The 20315-nt window shown below is 36.2% G+C and overlaps 2 protein-coding genes across 2 annotated transcripts; one reads left to right on the plus strand and one right to left on the minus strand.

Moving 5' to 3' along the window:
* Positions 1–6332: 6332 nt before the first annotated feature.
* LOC119806534 (taste receptor type 2 member 140-like) lies at positions 6333–8727 on the minus strand. Its single transcript, XM_038318309.2, has 2 exons — positions 8687–8727; positions 6333–7230 (listed from the first exon to the last, which is right to left on the minus strand). The coding sequence occupies exons 1-2, from the start codon at positions 8725–8727 to the stop codon at positions 6333–6335; spliced, it is 939 nt and encodes a 312-aa protein (XP_038174237.2).
* Positions 8728–17629: 8902 nt separating this feature from the next.
* LOC119806535 (taste receptor type 2 member 140-like) lies at positions 17630–18547 on the plus strand. The gene has a single exon (XM_038318310.1). It carries the CDS (start codon positions 17630–17632, stop codon positions 18545–18547), a length of 918 nt encoding a protein of 305 aa, XP_038174238.1.
* The last annotated feature ends 1768 nt before the right edge of the window (positions 18548–20315 follow it).

Consider the following 20315-nt stretch of genomic DNA (forward strand, 5'->3'; position numbering starts at 1 on the left):
CCAGCATAAGTTGTCATCAGTATTTTTGAAATTGGGCATTCTTACAAGTGTAAGATGTGATGTAGGAGGGTCTTCTGTCTATGTGTTACTTTCATTGGTTGAATAAAGAAAACTGACTTGGCTTTAGAAAGGGCAGCCCTTAGATAGGCATGGTAGACAGAACAGAATTCTGGAAGGATGAAGGCAGTGTGGCAGATGCCGTGGCTCTCCTCTCAGAGATGGACACTAGTTAGACTCATGCTGGTGAGCCACAGTCAAGTGGCAATACACATTAATAGAAATGGGTTGATTAAGATATGAGAGTTAGCCAATATGAGGCTAGAAATAATGTGCCAGGCAGTGATTTAATTAATACAGATTTCCATGTGATTATTTCAGGCATAAGCTATCCAGGTGGCTGGGACAACAAGCAGCCTGATGGCCCGGGTATAAGCCAATCAGGCAGCGTGGGATGCGGGCCCGCTGCTCCATTTACTACAGAGTGGCTGCCCAATGTAGTCTACTAACTCTACGTAAACCTGAGAGGGCTTAAAAAGGAGAGAGAGAGAGTTTAACACAGCTTTTTGCTGTTTGTGGGTGGTGTGCCACAGAGAGAATTTCCTGACTCAGCAGCCTTATAAAAAAAGGCCTTGCCATTTTAAAATGAGGCTTCCTGGGCCCTGCTGCCAGTGCAAACTCCTGACTATGGAGCATTTGTGTGCTCACTTGGGGTTGGGAATAATGTAATTGAGACCAAGCCTATGGCTCAGCTCTTCCTGCCTGGGTAGGCAGCAGAATCAGGTCTACTAGAAAGTGGCGGTTTTAGAACACCGGCTTTCTGGGCTGTATTGCCATTGTGACCTCTGACTCTTTGGGGAGATGGAGCATTTGGAGTAAAGTGCTACAATTTGTTTCATGACAACTAGACTTGCTATGTGCCTTAAAGGGGCACATTGTGTGCTGCAGCTCAGAGGCACAAGCAGCTCCACCATGCTAGCGGTGCAATATGCATGGCTTGGAGTCACAAGCACCTTCACCATGTTGAACTGGGCATGGCAAGCAGGCAGTACCTGTTTTTGACCTAGGAATGTCACAGCTTAAATTCTTAAGTGCTTAGTGATTTAAAAGCACAAAGCAAAAATGTTCTTGGACAGCAAAGAGTTACAGAAAATGCAATAGGACAGATTCATACATAAAAGACCTCTAAATGAGTCATAGCATTAGACATACATAGGCCTGGGAGAGAGAAGAAAAAGAATATAGAGAATAAAGTTAATGCCTTAAAAAAGGGTAAAGTCTTTAAAGAGACAGAATATAGAAAGTTATGGATTATGAGAAAGAAAGAAAAATAAGCCATTTAAAAATGTAAAATTCACAGATAATTTGGATTCTGTATATTGTATTTTCTTTAAATTTTTTGACTGTGAAAGAGCTAAATACAGAGAAACATTTCATTGTGTGGGCTGCTAAGCTGATCCAACATGTATTTTCTAAAGGTATCATGACTTCCAAATTTGGGTCTAAGGATATGATACTTTGGAGAGGGACTTCTTTTGTTTTCACAGAGGATGAGACCCTGTGGATTGCTTCTATCCCAATATGGTATGATAGACCACACCATCCTGAAAGGTTGCTGTGAACACACTCAATAAATTACTTCCCCCAACTGATGACTGAGATGAACCTAGCACACAGGATACACCATACAAGACCTGATTAACGGCACACCCATACAGCAGGAAGCAGTTGGAGAGAAATAACTATGTCCATATTCCCAAATATTGTTTATAAATGTTCTTTTACATTTACAGGGGGATATGATATAGATATGAATAATTTGCATTGGTATGGATTTTAAGGTCAATTTTTTTGGTTTTTTGAGACAGGGTTTCTCTGTGGCTTTGGAGCATGTCCTGGAACTAGCTCTGTAGACCAGACTGGTCTTGAACTCACAGAGATCCTCCTCCCGAGTGCTGGGATTAAGGCGTGCACCACCATCGCCCGGCCAAGGTCAATTATTTATTTGTATTTCTGATATTGATTAAGGAATTTTGATTGTGTAGTTCATTTAAAAATGTAATGTATAATTAGGAAATATAGGTTGTTAATTGATAATCCTCAATAATAGTCAAGCTTGTAGTCATGTTAGTTAGATTTTCTAGAAGTGCATAGATATATTTCAGAGGGGCATTCTTCATATCTTTCAAAGACTACAGAATATGGCATTTTAAAGGTTTTAATAACTTAGGGCTTTTCATGACAATGAGACACATCTGCTCCTGGCAGCACCAATCTACTTCAAGAGGAAGATGGGCATTGAAGAGGCTCCTTATGGAGTTTGATATCCATTTGGGCAAGAAACTGCTCTTGCCTGGACTGCTGCATAAACTGGACACAAAGAACCGACAGAGAGAGGACTGCTGAACTTGTCTAAAGGTGAGATGATCCTTCAGGGTTCCTGATTCATGAAAGAGTCTGCAAGACATTGTGCATGATACAAAAGAAAGTGACTGAACTGTCCTTGAAATTTCCTGCTTCATGGAAATGTCTGCTGGGCTTGTAGGCTGAAGATGGATGCCCCAGTGGTACAGAGGAACTTTGGGTGACTGTACAGGCAGTGAGATGTCTCTGTCATTTCTAGAATTTGGAAGTTGCTTACTTCTTGTTTACTTAGGTAATATTTTATCCTTCTGGAGTCTTTGATGGAGTTGAAGAAAAGATAGATAGTTATAGTTTCCATTGTTATGATAAAAGATAAAATAGATATAAATACTGTAACTGTAATTCTTGCTTGATGACTTTTGTTATATGTAATTTTGCTATGTTAAAGTTAAAGCCTTCCTTTTTGTTTAAATAGAAAAAGGGGAAATGATGTAGGAGGATGTTCTATCTATCTGTTGCTTTCATTGGTTAATTAATAAAGAAAACTGCTGGCCTGATAGGTCAGAACATAGGTAGGTGGAGTAGACCAAACAGAATGCTGGGAGAAAGAAAGCAGAGTCAGGCAGATGCCATGAAGCTCCAGCCCATGATGGATGTAGGTTAGAATCTTTCCGGTAAGTCACCACCTTGTGGTGCTATACAGATTATTAGAAATGGGTTAATCAAGATGTGAGAATTAGCCAATAAGCAGCTGGAACTAATGGGCCAGGTAGTGTTTAAATGAATACAGTTTCCGTGTACTTATTTCAGGATTAAGCTAGCTGGATGTTGGAAACACAGACCACCGTTCCTTTTTACTACAAATATAAATTTGGGTGGATAGAGGATACAAGGAGGAGGGCTGAGAAGAATTGGGGAAAGCTGAATATGATCAAAATACATGTATTAAATATTCAGAGAACTACCAAATAAGCTTAAAGACACATAATGACCTGTTGCTATATCCAAATACATTGTATTAAACTTTCAAAGAACTAACAAATGACTTTAAATACTCTAATGACTTGTTACTATATCCATAGATCATAGCATATTTAAACCCCCATCAGAGAAGTTTCTCCTTGTGGTAAATGACAATGAATATAGGAATTCTCACCTGCCCATATGTATAGAACATAAGACTGGGGCCTTCTCACCTCTAAAATGAGTGTGTTAACTTTACCTAAGGAAACAATTCTGGAGACAGTTCAAGGAGTAAGAATTCTATCACTAAGGATATCATTTTCTCCCAGTAATACACAAACCATTTTCAAATGCTATAGAGACATTGGCAGATTTTCCAAAACCAAATATTCTCACACTAACTGGGTGAAAAGCATGCTCAGTTGTAACTAAGCCTGTGTTACTGATTATGATTAATAATCTCCTGACAAAAAGTTCTAGCAATACTGTTTCTGGATGGACAGTAAAGTCCTATTTTCTTTTTGTTCATTTTTTTTCATTTACCTTTGAGAGTTTGGTATATTTGTATCATTTCTATGTCCATTTCCTCCATCTGAACTCTCCCATATGTAACATTATCCACATTGGGCGCCATTCTGTAACATGAGGGCCTGCTCGTTGGGGTTTCTATCCTGCCCAGATTCCATAGCTGTTAAGCCCCAAAGAAATCACACAGAGGACTCCATAAGTTATAAAACTATTTAGCCCATTATCTCAGGCTTCGTATTAGCTCTTATAACTTACGTTAGCCCATTATTCTTGTCTATGTTAGCCACAAGGCTTGCTAACTTTTTTAGCGGGGCAGGTCACATCTTGCTTCTTCAGTGATCTGAGCAGGACTGTGGGAAGAACTTCCTTCTTCCCAGAATACTCCTGTTTTCATTGCCCCACCTCTAGTTCCTGTCCGGTTGTCTCGTCTATACTTCCTGCCTGGCTATTGGCCAATAAGAGTTTATTTAAAACATGATTGACAGAATACAGACAATTCTCCCACACCACCCATATACTTCTCCTGGCTCTCTTTCAAATTCATGACCTTTTTTTCATATTTTTTTACACACAAACAAATCTTTCAGTCTAAATGACTTTCTACTGGCTTTTACATTCTATGGACCTTGTTAAGGAGCAATACAACATTAACTAAGACAAACCCACAGCTCAATGCCAGTTTCATGTAAATAAACACTACTATACCTAAACAACATGAATCATACACTATATTCCTCACCATGAGTTTCAGACTTCAACCCCCGGTCCTGAAGACAAAGCTGAATTCTGATTTACTAGAATGCAAATAAAGGCATACACTTTTTCACTTTTTGCAAGCATTTTCCTTTGTCTAGCATCTTTGAAATTTGAGTTCATGAAGTATGAATGTTATTTGGCAAATCTTTAAATGTTTTAAAGTTACCAAGTTTTTTTTTAAAAAGAAAGAAAGGTGAATGCAAGGATGGGTGAGCTTCAGTCCTCTAGTGATATCATGAATGGTCCTTCATCATCATAAATATGTTTCAGCAGATAAATTGGATTCATGTAATAGTGTTTTTTCTTTCTAATGTGTCTTGTTTTCTATAGAATCTCCTTGGGAAAACCCTCTTCTCTACAATTATCTGCTGGTAATTAATGTCTTATAGCATCATTGTCTTCAACCAAGAAGCATACATAGACACACACACACACACACACACACACACACACACACACACACACACACACACATCAACCAAGGCTGAGAACAAGACACCATTCAATGAAACATAGCTATTATTATTGAGCTAGAATTCCACTATCTAGGCATGGCAGTAAATCTAATGTGCTGATGAAGGGAAAGTCCCTAACAGACATGAATCTTGCTAGAATTGTTCTCTGTAAGTTATTTGAAGTAGTGCTAGAAAAAGCCTGCTGAGTGCCATGTTCTTTGGTTTACCAGTGCCTTGACAGCATGGTAAAAGGAAAGTGGACAGGCTTCCATCTTCATACTGAAAATGTGAGATTTCTCTGATTTGTTTTTAGTGTACATTCATTTGTTTGATCTGTGGATTGTATTGTGTTTGAAATGTTACTATTATGCAATTTACATTTTATCATTGATATTTACTATATCTATTTTCACCAAGAAATCCATACTTTGACTTTTATCTAATTTTTATCTTCCTGAGCTTCATCTTTGACTGTTAGTATTACACAGTCATAAATTTCATATTTAAAAATTCATTCAACTGTAGATAATTTACAAAGTATTTTTCTTAGCACTGAATTATTTTCTTATTGTTTACTAAGGAACAGAATAATAAACAACTATAGACTGTACAATTTTTCTGTTTTCCAATTCAGTCAGTTAACATCTATTCAAAAAATTAATTTATTCAACAATATTGAAAAAGTAGTCTGAAATTTTCAAATATCAATGAGCCATATAAAAGTACTACAATATCCTCCTATTGTTACACATGTACACATTTTATAACATGTCTGCCACATAAATTGGACCTGAAAGATGTACAGAAAATATGTTCAACATTTTTTTCAATGTGTAAACAAATAAATAAACAATATCCAAAGAGAAATATGTTGATAAAAACACACCTAGTAATCTGTAGGGTTTCCTTCTAAAGATTCACAGAATCTTTACAACAGATTTAACATCACTGAACACAGGCCACATGAACACATACACACATGTATTTTACATATTAACAAAAATCATTTAAAATGTCAAAGGGATTATTCTATAAAGAAAAAATGTATTTTGCTAATGTTATATGTTCATATATTTAGTCCATATTCATATTTATTCTTGTAGGGAACCACAAGTATTTCCATGTTTTCTATCAAGGCTATAATATTTACTGTATACCTAATCTACACAATTCACAATGCTACAAGTAAAGTGTAGAAGGTTGAAATTTATACAAAAATAACTCATTAAAAACTAGTATACCTCCAAAATACAAAAGATGATGTACATTTTAGGAAACTGAGGGCTCCACATCACTGAGCCTGCATCTCAGCCACCACACCATGGAAATAAATGCTAATCTAAGCTTACTATTTCCCAGAATCAAGACATAGGAGTGGCTGGAAGGGAAAGCAACTTCAGTCACACAGAAAAGCAGAGAAACTGAATATTTCAGCTCATAGTTAATGTTACAAAACTGCAAAAGAAGTGACAGAAAATAAATACTGTACAGTAACAGGAATGTGACCACCATTTGCAAGGCCTTTTTGTGGGCTGCCTTGCTGACATCTCTGGAGCCTTTGGCATTGTACTGCATGTTCTTCAGATGTCGCCACAGGGAGAAGATGAGCAGGAGAAACACGGTTAGGGTCACGGTGAAGGGGATGAGTGTGAACATAGTGTTGGTGAGTACAACAAGCCTAGGAGCTTGAGAATAATTACTTGGGATAATTCTGAAGAATGTATTGGCTTCAATTCTGTTAATCCAGAGATCAGTATTTGTGTTTATAACCAAAATGTTTACAAACAAGAGGAACAGAGATGCCAACAGTGTCCCCGAAACTACTTTTTTTACTCTCCACTTTAGATGAAGAAAAAAAGGATTTGAAAAATTGGCTATCTTGAGAAAATAGAAGATGCTGAGACATGTAGCAAGCCAGATACTGAAATGATTGGTTACTGCCCAGAAAATAAAAATTTGTCTCATAATTCTTCTAGTTACTATTATGTCTAGGTATTGTTCAGATACAAATATACCTGCAGTTATTGAAAAGAGCAAAGCAACTCTGGAAATTGCCAGAGTAGTCAAGATCTGATCTATGAAGCATATCTGTCTCCACTTTAACCAGTCCATAATGTTCACAAAAACTGTGAATGCATTGCCTAAGTTTCCAATTAGAAATTCCACACTTAAAGCAGTTAATAATATGTAATGTAAAACACCATTCATTGTTTCCAAGATGATGTTCAGAATTCCACTATAGTGCTAAATATTTCTGAATACATTCTTTTGGTATATGGCTAGCTGATTCTTAAGAATTTATAACACACACAAATTAAATGTACTCATATGTACAATGTCAAGTAAGCATCGAGATTTACTAATGAAATGGTTTATAGTATTCTTCTAAAAAATCTTACACTTTGCAAAAAACTCAGCTGATCTTTATCCAGATGCTTCATCCATTACACAAAATGATTGGAGTCATCCATAGTTGATGCTGAAGAAAGCAGAAATCTTATGTACTGTCATCAAAACAAATAAATTTATTTTCATTGTTTTGACTGTTCAAACATTAAATTTTAATCATTAATTTTCTCACAAAAATTATAAAATTCTTACTCATATAAAAAGGAAAGTATCTTAACTTCTATGCAACAAAAATTTCCATTAAATATTTCAAAATGAAGCCAGTTAGGCATCTATACATATTTTCTAAAGTGCTTTCTACAAGCAAACAATTAACTAATAATCTTACATAGTTATGCTTCAAATATTGGGACTGAGAAGATTAATTTTACTTTTTATACAATCATATATCCATGCATACATATCCATATGCTAATATATGCTAGTTCATAAGTATGCATTTATTTAGATCATAACCCCTTTCATTTCTGACATAAATAATTCAGGTTTATCATTGACTTAAAATTTATTGTGCATTTTACTTATGATTAGTAATATGATAGTTGTTAGAAGATGGTATAAAACTGCTTTCATTTTTAATCGATGCAATAATAATATAACTATTCTAAAGACTTGTGACTATTTTATTCATACATGTATATTATTATAGAGTAATTCTTATTTTGTTACAAAACAGACAATAAATTTACATGAATTCATTTGCACAACAAGAATTCTTTTCATTATCCTTGTCTGCTACCTTTGTTAATGCATCTGATTCCTTCACCAGTAGGAACACTAGGCATTATTCATTTCTCTCCAGTTTTCACTGACATTTGCTCCTGTAATGTTACTGTAGGCACAGAGGCATATAAAGGCTAATACATAGCCCTGGAAAGAAAGCAAATGGAGCAATGGGTCATAACATTCTTTAAATCAAATGGATAGTTAAAGAAGCAATAACAGAACAGAAGTATCGAAATAAGAAAGCAGAAAAACATGTATCAAAACTTTAGTAAACTTGGCCTAGTGGTGCACACTGGTATATGTGGCTCCACACTGAAGGAAACTGATCTAGTTGGTAAGACCCTGTATCAACATAACACTAACAAAAAAGTTTAGATTGTAGGAAAAACTATTGGTTAATGTGTTTGAGAGATGGATTATAACTGGAAATTATAGCAATAGTGAGCAAAGAAAGTGACAAAATTTCTAGAACAGAAACACTGACATACCTGAACACAGAAAGGTCCTCATGGGATGGCTCTTTCCCCATAACAAAAAGGCAGAAGAAGACAAAGAGAAATGCAAAACACATTGAGGGTGGGGCTGTGTGGAGCAAATGCTAGTACAAGAGCTTCAAGGTCTTCAGGAAAGGTGACAAAGTTTGTATTAATGAGAGGCAGTAACACCAGCTCAGGAACTTTCCTAAGCCCCTCTTCTTGACCTTCTACTCTGAACAGGAAACATTTGAGGTTCTACTGGAGTAGCTGTAGCTGCTGGACTCTGTAATCCAAGTTGCTTCTTTTTCAGATGCAAAACTGCAAGTTTATTAATAGAAGCAAGATTGTCGTGAAAGTCTCTGACACAGTTGTAGGAACAAAGCCCAGACAGACTCCTACTAAATTTTTGTAAGGCACTCCTTCAAGAGAGGAGTAACCCATATTCAAGAGACACATCAGCGATAACAGAGCTACAGAATAAACATAGTCTCCCATCCAAGCACAGGTCACTCAGTAAAGGTTTAAGTTGTATGTTTATATATTCAGTCACTGTTTGAGTGGCATAGTACATGAATATTTTCATCATTATTCTGTGTGAGACCTTAAATTTCTTGTTTTCTATTTTCTTGGTGAATCCTTCCATTTTGAACTATAATGGAACATTGTGAGCATTAGGTCTAATTTTCTAAATGGCTGTCCAGGTACTGGATGGTGGCAGGGAAAATATCCATTTAATTAAAGATTTTGCTCCATGCCTTCTATGAACTTTTAACATGCACTCTTGAAAGGAGTTTAGGAATGTTATGAGGAAAAAAACATACAAAAGTGATGGAGGAGAGTTATCTGTCTATGTTTCTTTCATTGGTTAATTAATAAAGAAAACTGCCTTGGCCCTTTAAGAGACAGAAAATTAGGTAGGTGGAGTAGACAGAACAGAATTGTGGGAACAAGGAAGTAGAGTTGGGGAGACGCTTCAGGCATTCGCCATAGTGAGTCTCCATGCTGCTCCTCTCCGAGATGGACGCAGGTTAAGATCTCTCCTGGTAAGCCACACCTCGTGGTGCTACCCAGATTACTAAATATGGGTTAAAGGAAGATGTGAGAATTAACCAATAAGAGGCTGAAACTATGGGCCAGGCAGTGTTTTAAAAGAATACAGTTTCCGTGTATTTATTTCGGGTGTAAAGCTAGCCGGCGGCCGGGTGGTGGGGCGCAGCCCGCTGCTTCCTTCTACACAAAAGTAAGAACTGAGAAAGTATGCTGGTAGGCCTTCAGTATAGCTTAGTAAAAGAATATGTTTCAATCATGTATAATACCCTGGGTTTAATCAACAACCATAAAAATAAAAAATAAAAAAGGAATCTTATTTCTAAGTAGATTTTATGATATTAAGGGTATTTTGCATATAAAATAAGTAATAAGAACTGTTGTGGGAGCTCCTTCTGCTCCTTCAGCCAATAGCCACTGAGATACCAGCCCATTGGGGCATGGTCTCTCTTTTTAAAAATATGGCCACTTCCTTCTTCTTGGTCTCTGGCTTCCAGTTTCAGCGACTAGGCTACCCTCCTGATTGCCCAGAGGGCTGTTGTCTGGGATGGTGATCTGTAAGTTTTTCCCCTTTAAATAAATAACCATTCTATTAATCATAATTCCAAACTGGTGTGGGATTGTTTGTGATTTACGCCTTCATCTGGCACCCAATGTAGTGAAGGGAGCAGCCTGCTGCATTCCCGCCACCCTGCTTCCTGCCACCCAGCTAGCTTATGCCCTGAAATAACAATACACAAACTATATTCATTTTAACACTGCCTGGCCCATTAGTTTCAGCCTCTTACTCACATCTTGACTAACCCATATCTAATAATCTGTGTAACACCACAAGTGGTGTCTTACCGGGAAAGATTCAGCATGTCTGACCTGGTGGCTGGCTTCATGGCATCTGTCTCACTGAGGAGAGGCATGGCATCTGTCCCAGAGTGGAGAGGTGGGGCAATTGTCTGAGCCATCTACCTCACTTCCTTCTTCCTGTTCTATCTACTCCACCCACCTAAGGGCTGGCCTATTAAATGGGCCAAGGCAGTTTCTTTATTAACGAATGAAATCAACACAAACAGAAGACTCTTTGACATCAAAGAATTGTAATAACGTAATGATAGTAACATTATCCACACTTGAAAAGTACATGAGATTTTATTAAAATCTTTTACATGGTTTTCAAAAATTACCATATTGTCACAAATGACATCTACCTTGGTGTTGCTGCATGCTGCAGTTAATACTTTTGGCATTTTAATAATCTACTAACATTTCACTTAAAATTGTATACTAGCCAGGCTTTGCTCTGAGATATGCTTCTGTTTGTAACCTCAAAGTGGAACAAGTAGGAACAGAATCAAAATTTATGCTACATACATATTTCATGTGTTTATTTGTTGACCTCTTGACAGTCTTTGCATAATTTACTCATTAATTCATCTATTTATTAACTCTATAAAATAATTTGACAGCTATTTTGTTTTCATTGTTAGGTGCGAAGAATGGTGTGAAGTGAGTGTGAAGTGTCTACAGTGAGGACAGTCACATGTGAAAAGTTGTTGTGCCCTTCATCGTTGTCTTTCCAGTTAAATTGGTTTCATACTCACTCAACAGAGAAGTCTCTTCTATGTTCACAACCATAAAAATCACAATCAAAACTTGTGCACAGAGATGTATTGCAGTATGGACACTCATGTGTGATAATGTACACACCCTACAAGGCAAAGACCATAGAAACTGTCAGCTGTTTACCCTATCACACTGTCCCATTTCCTTCAGCTAGAAATGTCAGCTATCTCAATGAGCCTGGAGTAGAACTGGTGGCCAGCAAGCCTCAGTGATCCTTGATTCTCCACTTCCTATCACCAGCAGCACTGGTGAAACAGACACACACCATCATGCCCTGTTTTTTATGAATTCTGAGGTTTGAACTTAGATTACCAAGGTTGTGAAGATTCTATTACCAGCTAAATCATCTTTCCTGCCACCCCTTCAATATGTGTACTTTATGTGCCCTTGAATTGTGGATGTAGTCAGTTATTCTTTACAATTTCATGACCAATGTCAAGCAAATAACATCACAGTGTGTTAGTGAACTCCAATCTTATCTTTCTACAAATACTACATTCCCAAACTGCTCAAATTAATTCTTATATATATATAAAATCCATGTCCCTCCTGTAGATCAATGGAATTTATAGTTGACTTTGAATTGAAACTGTATTCTTGTTTGCTAGGATGCAATAAGACATAATCTGTTTCAGCATTTGAAAACACTTTTGTTTAGTTTCTCCATTATTTGCGTTAAACAGTTTAGTTTTCTGTTAGTAAAATGTTAGATTTAATAAGTAGATTATTCAGAGTGTTTTCTTGGGAACCCAGGAAACTAATACTCTTTCAAGAGATAGTAACTATAAATAATGTTGTTTAAATGTATACTTGTTTATTTATACAGAGGCACACACACATGCTTCATAGGAGAATTATTGTCCTATCATTTCAGATGTGTTTCAAAGCACCTTTCATGCCCATCAGGATTTTACAGCCTTTTATCAATGTTTGTAAAAAAATAATCCTCATGTTTAGAGTTTTGTTGAAGTTACTGGTTTTAGTATATTCAATTTTAAAATAGTTAATTTTTTAAAAAATAATTTGCAATTTACAGGATTAAGGTTTAAGCTTTACCTGTTATTTCAATATTTTTTTGAAACCCGTTTCAAGCAGAAATAAATGGAAGTACAATATCTGTAAGCCCAGTTAGATGATGTCAGTTAATAGCAGAATCATTTCATCCTGGCCTCAGTCCTACTCCTGTGGAGTTTGCTGCCTCCCAATCAGCATTTTATTAAAGGAATACAAGTGACAAGTCTTTATAGTACAAGACCATTGTCCCACAGCATTTGCCCTCTTTTTGTACATAAAAACTTTGAATCTAATCTCTTTGGTTTAGCTTTTTTCTTGACCATTATCCATAATAACCAATACTTTAAAGAAAGACAAACATCCATAATCCATTTCTTTTTTTTTCTCCTGAGCTTTATGCCTTCTGCGCTAGGATGTCTATTATTGCTTTCCTTGTCCAGCAAATGTATGTGTAGTTCTCTAGATTACTTCCTGCTGATTAGGGGCACTGATAAACTTATGGGAACCTAAAGAATATTTAGAAACATTCAAGTCCTGACTTAAATATTCTGTTATACTTGATCATCTCAACAAGCAGTCTTGATTCTCTTCTGGATGTAGAATTCAGAGGAAACTCCAACATAGGCCCTCTGAAATGTTGGATAATCTGGCCCAACAGCTAATATGAGAGATTTTTCAGGGTGTCTTCCTTTTGTCGAACCTGATTATTTCTTTATTATTATTATTATTATTTTTTATTATTAAAAATTTCTGCCTCCTCCCTGCCTTCCATTTCCCTCCTTCTTCCCCCACTCCCCTTCCCTTCCCTCTCCAGTCTGAAGAGCAGTAAGGTTTCCCTGCCCTGTGGGAAGTCCACGGTCCTCCCCCCCTCCATGCAGGTCTAGGAAGGTTAGCATCCAAACAGGCTAGGCCCCTCCAAAGCCAGTAGGTGTAGTAGGATCCAAATCCAGTGCCATTGTCCTTGGCTTCTCAGCAGCCCTCATTGTCCGCCATGTACAGGGAGTCCGGTTTTACCCCATGCTTTTTCAGTCCCAGTCCAGCTGGCCTTGGTGAGCTCCATTTAGATCAGCCCCACCATCTCAGTGGATGGGTGCACCCCTCGTGGTCCTGACTTCCTTGTTCATGTTCTCCCTCCTTCTGCTCCTCATTTGAACCTTGGGATCTCAGTCTGGTGCTACAATGTGGGGCTCTGTCTCTACCTCCATCCATCGCCAGATGAAGGTTCTATGGTGATATGCAAGATATTCATCGGTATGGCTATAAGACTGGGCCATTTCAGTCTCCCTCTCCTCAGTTGCCCAAGGAACTAGCTGGGGGCATCTCCCTGGATACCTGGGAACCCTTCTAGAGTCAAGTCTCTTGACAACCCTAAAATGGCTCCCTTAAGATATATGCTTCCCTGCTCCCATATCCACCCTTCCTTTATCCCAACCATCCCATTCCCCCAAGCTCTCCCCATCCTCCCCTTCACACATTTCTCTCCCCATCTTCCCTTAGTCCCATCCCACTTCACCCCCAAGTTCCCAATTTTTGCCTGGCAAACTTGTCTCTTTCCAATATCCAGGAGGATAACTATATGTTTTTCTTTGGGTTCACCTTCTTATTTAGCTTTTCTAGGATCATGAATTATAGGCTCAATGTCCTTTATTTATGGGTAGAAACCAATTATGAGTGAGTACATTCCATGTTCATCTTTTTGGGTCTGGGTTGTCTCACTCAGGATAGTGTTTTCTATTTCCATCCATTTGCATGCAAAATTCAAGATGTCATAATTTTTTATCGCTGAGTAGTACTCTAATATGTATATATTCAACACTTTCTTCATCCATCCTTCCATTGAAGGGCATCAAGGTTGTTTCCAGGTTCTGGCTAAGAACTCAAGAAACTAGACTTTAAAATGCTAATTAACCCAATTAAAAAATGGGACACTGAACTGAACAGAGAATTCTCAACAGAAGAAGTTCAAATGGCCAAAAGACACTTAGGGTCATGCTCAACCTCCTTAGCTATCAGGGAAATACAAATCAAAACAACTTTAAGATACCATCTTACACCTGTCAGATTGGCTAAAATAAAAAACACCAATGATAGCCTTTGCTGGAGAGGTTGTGGAGTAAGGGGTACACTCATCCATTGCTGGTGGGAATGCAAACTTGTGCAAACACTTTGGAAATCAGTGTTGCAGTTTCTTAGGACATTCGGAATCAACTTACCCCAGGACCCAGCAATACCACTCTTGGGAATATATCCAAGAGATGCCCTACCATATTACAAAAGCATTTGTTCAAATGCAAATTGAGCTCATTTTTGTTTAAAATTGAGGTACTATGAAATATTATCATTATTATGTAAAAGTAAAGGTAGATCATTTCAGTAACAGAATCAATCATGTTCAACATCAATCTTCTGAAATACAGAAAAAGCATTTTGGAAGGGGAATCATGTCAGTTCTATTTAATGTTAGCATCTAAAAATGAAAACAAAATAGTTGTGAAATTTTTTTACAGAGTTAATAAATAGATGACTTAATGAGTAAATTTTGAGAAGGCTGTCAAGAGGTCAACAAATAAACACATTATGAAGTATGTGAGATTCATAAATTTTTGATTCTTTTCCCATTTGCTCCACTTTGAGGTTGCAAACTTACACAAACAGAAGCATATCTCAGAGCAAAGTCTTGCTAGTGTACAATTTTAAGTGAAATGTTAGTAGATTATTAAAATGCCAGAAGTATTAACTACAGCATGCAGCAACACCAAGGTATATGGCATTTGTGACAATATGGTAATTTTTGAAAACCATGTAAAAGATTTTTAATAAAATCTCATATACGTTTCAACTGTGGATAATGTTACTATCACTATATCATTATAGTTCTTATCACTTATTTTATATGCAAAATGCCATTTAATATCATAAAATCTAGTTATTAAGAAGATTCCTTTTTTATTTTTTTATTTTTATGGTTGTTGATTAAACCCAGGGTCTCATACATGATTGAAACATATTCTTCCACTGAGCTATACTGAAGGCCTATCAGCATCTTTTCTCAGTTGTTTCTTTTGTATGTTTTATCCCTCATAACATTTCTAAACTTTTTTCAAGTATATATGTTGTAAGTTAATAGAAGGAAAGGAACAAAATCTTTAAATCACTGGATATTTTCCCTGCCACCATCCAGTCCCTAGATGGCCACTTAGAAAATTAGAGCTAATGCTCACAATGTTCCATTATAGTTCAAAATGGAAGGATATCCTTGATGACATAAAATATTCACCAAGAAAATAGAAAACAAGATATCTGAGGTCTCATGCAGAGACTGTGCCACTCTAACAGTGACTGAATTTTTAAACACCTGACTTACATCTTTGCTGAGTGCCCTGTGCTTGGATGGGAGCCTATGCTTGTTCTGTAGCTCTGTGTATGCTGATGGGTCCCTTTTGTGAAGGAGGGCCTTGTATCAAATCAATAGGAGTTTGGGGTTTTTTTGTATAACTGTGTCAGAGACTTTCACAGCAATCTTCTTGCTATTAATACAGTTACAGTCTTGGGTCAAGCAAAGCAACTTTGCCTACAGAGTCCAGCAGCTAGAGCTATTCCAATAGAACATCAAATATTTATGTCAGAGCAGAAGGTTGATAAGAGGAGCTCAGGAAAGCTCCTGGGCTGGAGTTACTGCCTCCCCTGAATACAAGTTTTGTCACTTTTCCTAAAGGCCTAGAAGCTCTTGTACTAGCATTTGCTCCACACAGTCCCACCCTTAATCTATTTTGCATTTCTCTTTGTCTTCTCCTGTCTTTTTGTTACAGGGAAAGAGCCATCTCATGAGGACCTTTCTGTTTTCAGGTATGTTAATGTTTCGGTTCTAGAAATTTTCTCACTTTCTTTGCTCACTATTGCTCCAATTTCCAGTTATATCCATCTTTCACATGCAGTAACCTATGGCTTTTCCTTCAATCTAAACATTTTTGTTAGTGTTATGTTGATACAGGTTCTCACCAACTAGCCCAGTTTCCTTCAGTGCTAAGCCATGAATACCAGTATTCACCACTCGGCCAAGTTTACTAAAGTTTTTGACACATGTTTTTCTGTTTTCTTATTTTAATACTTCTCTTTTGTGTTGTTGCTTCTTTGACTATCCATTAGGTCTTAAAGATTATTCTGACCTTTTTCTCCATTCCCTGGCTCTCCTGGGTTATGTATTGTCCTTTGTATGTCTTGATGCCCACAGTGATATTACTGGAGCAAATGTCAGTGAAAACCGGAGAGAAATGAATAGTGCCTAGTGTTCATACTGGTAAAAGAATCAGATGCATTAACAAAGGTAGGAGACATGGATAATGAAAAGAATTTTTGTTGTGCAAATGAATTCATGTAAACTTATTGTCTGCTTTGTAACAGAATAGGAATTATTCCATATTTATTTATGTGTCACAATTAATAAGATAGTCACAACTCTTTAGAATATTTACATTACTACTGCACAATTAAAATTAAAGCAATTTTATACCATCTCCTAACAACTACCATAACACTAATTTTAAGTGAAATGCACAATAAATTTTAAGTAAATGATAAACCTCAATTACTTAAGTCAGAAATGAAGTGGATTATGATGTCAACAAATACATATTAATGAACTAGCTTATATTAGTATATGCATGTGTATGCATACATATATGACCTTATAAAAAGTAAAATTATTTATCTTCTCAGTTCCAGGTATTTGAAATAAACTAACTGTGTAAATTGTTAGGTAATGGCTTACTTGTTGAAAGAACTTTGGCAAATATGTATAGATGCCTAACTGGTTTTATTTTGAGATAATTAATGGAATTCATATATTACATAGAAGTTCAGATACTTTGCCTTTTATGTGAGTTAGAACTGTATAGTTTTTCCTTGTCAGAAGTTAAATGGTTACAATTTAATATGAAAACAGTCAAAGCAATGCAAATAAATTTATTTGTTTTGATATTAGTACACGAGAATTCTTCTTTTTTTCAGCACCAACTATGGTGGATTCCGGTATATTTTGTGTATTGTATGAAGCATCTGAATGAAGCTCAGCTGGGCTTTCTAGCAAAGTGTAATATTTTTTTGAGGAACTATATTAACCACTTCATTAGTAAATCTTGATGTTTATTTGAGATTGTATATATGAGTTCATTAAATTAGTATGTTATAAATTTTCAAGAACCATCTAGAATACATCAAAAGACTGTATTAAGAAATACTTAGCACTATAGTGGAATTCAGAACATCATCTTGGAAACAATGAATGGTGTCCTACATTATATATTATTAACTATTTTAAATGTGGAATTGCTAATGGGAAATTTAGGCAATGCATTCACAGTGGTAGTGAACATTATGGACTGGGTAAAGAGGAGAAAGATATGTTTCATAGATCAGATCTTGACTACTCTGGCAATTTCCAGAATTTCTTTGCTTTTTTCACTAAATGCAAATCTATTTGTATCTGAACAGTTTCCGGTCATAAGAATAACTAGAAGAATTGTGAAACAAATTTGTATTTTCTGGACAGCAACCAATCATTTCAGTATCTGGCTTGCTACATGTCTCAGCATCTTCTATTTTCTTAAGATAGCCAGTTTCTCAAACTCTATTTTTCTTCATCTAAAGTGGAGAGTAATAAAAATGGTTTCAGGGGCACTGTTGGCATCTCTGTTTTTCTTGTTTTTAAACATTTTAGTCATAAACACACACATTAATGTCTTCATTTACAGCATTGAAGCAAATGAATCCTTCAGTGTTATCTCAAGTAATTATTCTCAAGTTCCTAGACTCGTTGTACTCACGAACACTATGTTCACACTCATCCCCTTCACTGTGACTCTGACCGTGTTTCTCCTACTCATCTTCTCCCTGTGGCGACATCTGAAGAACATGCAATACAATGCCCAAGGGTCCAGAGATGTCAGCACTGCGGCCCACATAAAGGCTCTGCAAATGGTGGTTACTTTTTTATTACTGTATACCTGTGTTTTCATGTCACTTCTTTTACAGTTTTGTAACATTAAATATAAGCAGAAAAATTCAGTTTCTCTGCTTTTATGGGCTATTGGAGTTGCTTTCCCATCTGGCCACTCATATGTCTTGATTCTGGGAAACACTAAACTTAGACGGGCATTTGTTTCCATGGTGTGGTGGCTGAGGTGCAAGGCTCAGTGATGTGCATCCCTCTGTTTCCTAAAATGTATATCATCTTTTGTATTTTAGAGGAACATTAGTTCTTAATAAATTATTATTGTATAAATTTCAACCTTTTGTACTTCACTTGTAGCATTGTGAATTTGGCCAAATTTTGTGTAGATTAGGACTACCCTAACAATTACAGTTGGCAGAATATATGGAAATATCTATATTGTTCTACAATGACAGAAATTAATATGGACTAAATAAATATATGAATATATAATATTAGCAAAATTAATTTTTCTATCTAGAATTAGACACTTTGTAATTTTTAAATGATTCATGTTAAATGTAATATTTGTGTGTGTATTTATTCATGTGGCATGTGTCTAATGATGTTAAATCTGTTGTAAGTACTCTGTGAATCTTTAGAAGGAAATCCTTTATATTACTAGGTTTGTTTTCTTAATTTTCCTCTTCTAACATTGTTTATTTATTTACCTACTTATTAAAATAATGTTGAGCTTATTTTATGTATGTCTTTCAGAGACAATTTGATGGGGACTTGTGTGTATATATGTTTGGATATGTGTATTAGGTACCTACATGGAGGAGACTTGTGTGTATATATGTTTGGATATGTGTATTAGGTACCTACATGGAGGAGGATGATATACTACTTATACATGGCACATTGATATTTGAAAATTTCAATCTCTTTTTGAATATTGTATGGATAAATTCACTTATTGAAAAGAGAATACAGAACTGAATTGGTAAACAGGAAAATTGTGCAGTGATTATTTGTTTGTTATTCTTTGCTTAGGAAACAATAGGAAAAGAATCTATATAATCAGTGCTGAGAGAAATGCTATAATTTTTAAAATATCTGCAGTTGAATGAATTTTTAGAGATGGAATTGTTGGAAGGACACTAGTTCTTCCTGGTCATCCAGCTAGCTTAAATCCAAAATAATCACACAGAAACTTTATTAATTAAATCACTGCTTGGCCCATTAGCTCTAGCTTCTTATTGGCTAACTCTTACACATTAATTAACCCATCTGTTTTTCACCATCTGCCAGTGGCTTTCTGGCAAATTTTCAGCATGTCTGAGTCTAGCCATGGCTCCAAGACGTGTCTCTGACTTTGCCCTTCTCCTGTCATATATAGCCAAGCCAGTTCTTTATTCATTAACCAATAATAGCAACACACAGACAGAAGGATCTCCCACACCATTTCCCCTTTTATGTTTAAACAAAAAGGAAGGCTTTAATTTTAACATAGTAAAATTACATATAACAAAACAGTTATCAAGCAAAATTACTGTTCCAATATGTATATCTACTTTATTTTTATCATAACCAAGGAAAACTATAACTAGAATTATAAATTCTTCAACTCCATCAAAGTCTCCAGAATGATATAATATTTCTTAAATAAATAGGAAGTGCATTGCAATCAACTTCTAAAATTATAGAATTGACAGAGAAATCTCACTACCTGAAAAGTCACCCAAAGTTCTTCTATACTGTTGGGGCATCTATCTTTAGCCTACAGGCCAATTGTATCCAGCAGACTTTTCCATGAAGCAGGAAATTTCAAAGAGAGTTCTGCCTATATTGATAGTTGTCAGTCACTCTCTTCTGTGTCCTGCAGAATGTCTGGCAGACTCTTTCATGAAGCAGAAACCTGAAGGTTCATCTCACTTTTAGGCAAGCTTAGCAGTCATTTCTCTGTGGGTCTTACATGTTCAGTTCATCAGTTCAGGCAAGATGGCTAACAAACTCCATAAGGAGCCTCTT

The sequence above is a fragment of the Arvicola amphibius genome, chromosome 2, assembly GCF_903992535.2.
Source record: "Arvicola amphibius chromosome 2, mArvAmp1.2, whole genome shotgun sequence".
NCBI classification, from domain to species: domain Eukaryota; kingdom Metazoa; phylum Chordata; class Mammalia; order Rodentia; family Cricetidae; genus Arvicola; species Arvicola amphibius.